General features: G+C 42.0%; 1 protein-coding gene across 1 annotated transcript; it reads left to right on the top strand.

Moving 5' to 3' along the window:
- The first annotated feature begins 495 nt into the window (after nt 1–495).
- Nucleotides 496–2,564, top strand: LOC113507115 (proton-coupled folate transporter-like). The gene has a single exon (XM_026889973.1). The coding sequence runs from the start codon at nt 867–869 to the stop codon at nt 1,674–1,676; it is 810 nt and encodes a 269-aa protein (XP_026745774.1). The 5' UTR covers nt 496–866; the 3' UTR covers nt 1,677–2,564.
- Nucleotides 2,565–2,582: the final 18 nt, after the last annotated feature.

Here is a 2,582-nt window from a genome sequence, read left to right as displayed (position 1 = left end):
CCTTTATTACGCTGCCATCCTACTGGAAGATATTTGTAACTAAAGTAGCTCTGGTTCGACGCCCTACTATAAGAATTATCTTTTTTTAGCTTTATTTTTTACGTAAACACATTTTAGTGTAGGTAAAGTAAGGTTCTGAAAGGACGAAAGGTTTTCTTTCGAGGATATTTTGGTATTATGTTCTTAAACCTACAAAAAATCATGAAGTTATTTTCATGCCTCTGTGTTTGAAAATAAATATACGACCTAAAATAATAATTTAAAGCAGTTCCCGTTATATAGGCTCTCACGTAAATATTTGACACGTTTAACTTATTCATGCGGCTTTACTCGTCTACCTGCAGAGACGTTAAGCAGACACCGCAATGAAAACGAAATGAAAAACACCGCCCACGCATAGAGCGTACCTTGACCGTGCACTAATAGGGCCGCGCGCGTACCCACTGTTTCATATAATGACAGACATTGCTCCAATGGGATAAACGCCTACTTATTGCAAGGTTGTGACGACGATCCAGGCAGTCCTGCGGGCTACGGGCCACTCTGCCGCCGTGTGCCGACACTACGCCCGGCCAATTGCCTCTAATGACACCACTCGAACGCGTATCCGTCCAATCAACTCTTAAGACAAGAGGATCCTTCAGTCTGCTCGGCGGCCCGACACTATCGCATTGCGAGCGGATTGCTGTGGACCAGAACCAGTGAATAGCGAGTGATTGTTATGGAGTGATGTGTCATATATGTTAACAATGAACGTAGTGCTACTCGCGCCAACAGCACACCTCGTGGGAACCTCGATAGCACAAGTCAAAGCATATCTAACGATGATTGATTGAACTTTCAAATAGAATAACAAATTGGACATCATGAATGGGATAAGCGCGACGGCTGACAAGCCGGCGACCGCAGTCGAGACTCCGCTGAAAGATGAACCCAAAGCTAAGAGACCGGGCGTGCGGGAGAAGCTTATGCAGATCCGATCCAACATCACTGTGGAACCTATCATAGCTTGTTACATAATGTCTAATGTGTTCTCAGGACTTGCAGTGCAAAACTTGAATTTGGAGAAAGCGTGTAGAGTTAACTTAGGGTACGATGATGAAGTGTGTTCCGCGTTAAATAGGCGGCAAACAGAGAACTATACGTTACAAGAATCTGAAGTTCAGAAGTTGACCGCGTCTGTGCAAGCGTGGAAAAACATCGTCCAAACAGCATTTCCGTGTATCTTAGTGTTGTTTGTCGGCTCGTGGAGCGACAAAACAGGGAAACGAAAAGCATGTATCCTCCTGCCTATAGTGGGCGAAGTGTTGTGCTGCACGAGCTTCATCCTGAACACATATTTCTTTTACGAATTACCTTTGGAGATCACGGCCCTCTCGGATCTTTTCCCGTCGCTAACCGGGGGGTGGATAACAGTGTGCGTCGGTGTATTTAGCTACATTGGTGACGTAACGACCAAAGAAATGAGGACATTCAGAGTAGGTGTGGCCAATCTGTGTATGTCTCTTGGAATCCCTATCGGCATGTCCTTAAGTGGTATTCTGTTGCAACAGATCGGATACTATGGCATATTCTTAATATCGAACTGTCTGTACGTGACGAGTCTGATATATGGATATATTAGGCTTAAGGATCCCGTCATATCCTCCGACAGACAAAGAGTAAGTTGTTTATAAACATTCTCCGATATATTTTGCATGTTATTCTTTATGTTTTTATTCGGCTTATTTCGTTACAAGTTTACTGTAAAACTTCAGCTATCATACTGATTTAGATGTTCTTACATTATGTTTAAGTTGCCGTAAAGTGGTCATAAGGGTTTATTCATTTGTTTATGTATCAGGAAGACAGAATAAAAGTATTTGTTTTTCAATAAATAAATGGAAGTCAATGCGAGGATAAGAATAATCAAATTCTTCCGAACATTGATTAATTAGGAATATTCATAAGTATGTTGATTTTAGATCAGACTAGGGCTAATGGAGTATTGGTATGTCTCGGTAAGGCGTTAGGCGTTGATCGCTCATTCGCAGAGTAGCCCGACAGCCCGGTTAGTCCTATGTCTAAGTGATAAATTGCTGCGGGCCCACTACGCAAATTCGAACGAAGGGGGACATAGTATCGCAATCAGCATTTTACGCGAGGCTCGTATAGGTGTCGACCGAGATTTATAGCCCTCAAATTCTTTGACATTGTCAATTGTCAATAAGACCTAAGACTCGCCGAGATACGTAGTTAGCTTGTTCTAGGATATTCATATATCCATTCCCAGTGATTGATGATATCAGTACCGAACTTTATGAAAAAACCACCTTCCTTTTTGGTTCAAAAATTGCGCTCTATAAATTTGATATAGTTTTTTGATTGGTCCTATCTTTCTCTTCCACGAAACTTTTGTTAATGGGGAAAAACATTTTCTGTTAATCGCTCCCCTGACAGTCTGATCAAAAGCTCTGTAAACACAAAGCGCATGCAGTCCGTACGTTGAAAGAACATGCAAAAATAAAGTGGGGATTATTGCGGGATTTTGTTTGTGACCTGAAATTGCACTTATTTGCGAACGAACCCGGCAGGGGATAAAT

This window comes from Trichoplusia ni, unplaced genomic scaffold (genome assembly GCF_003590095.1).
Source record: "Trichoplusia ni isolate ovarian cell line Hi5 unplaced genomic scaffold, tn1 tig00000615, whole genome shotgun sequence".
NCBI classification, from domain to species: Eukaryota; Metazoa; Arthropoda; class Insecta; order Lepidoptera; family Noctuidae; genus Trichoplusia; species Trichoplusia ni.
Note: the sequence above shows the minus strand (reverse complement) of the source record. Positions and strands in the feature narration are given on the sequence as shown.

Coding starts and splice junctions, on each gene's coding strand:
- LOC113507115 (XM_026889973.1), top strand. CDS start 867: ATGAATGGGATAAGCGCGACGGCTGACAAGCCGGCGACCGCAGTCGAG.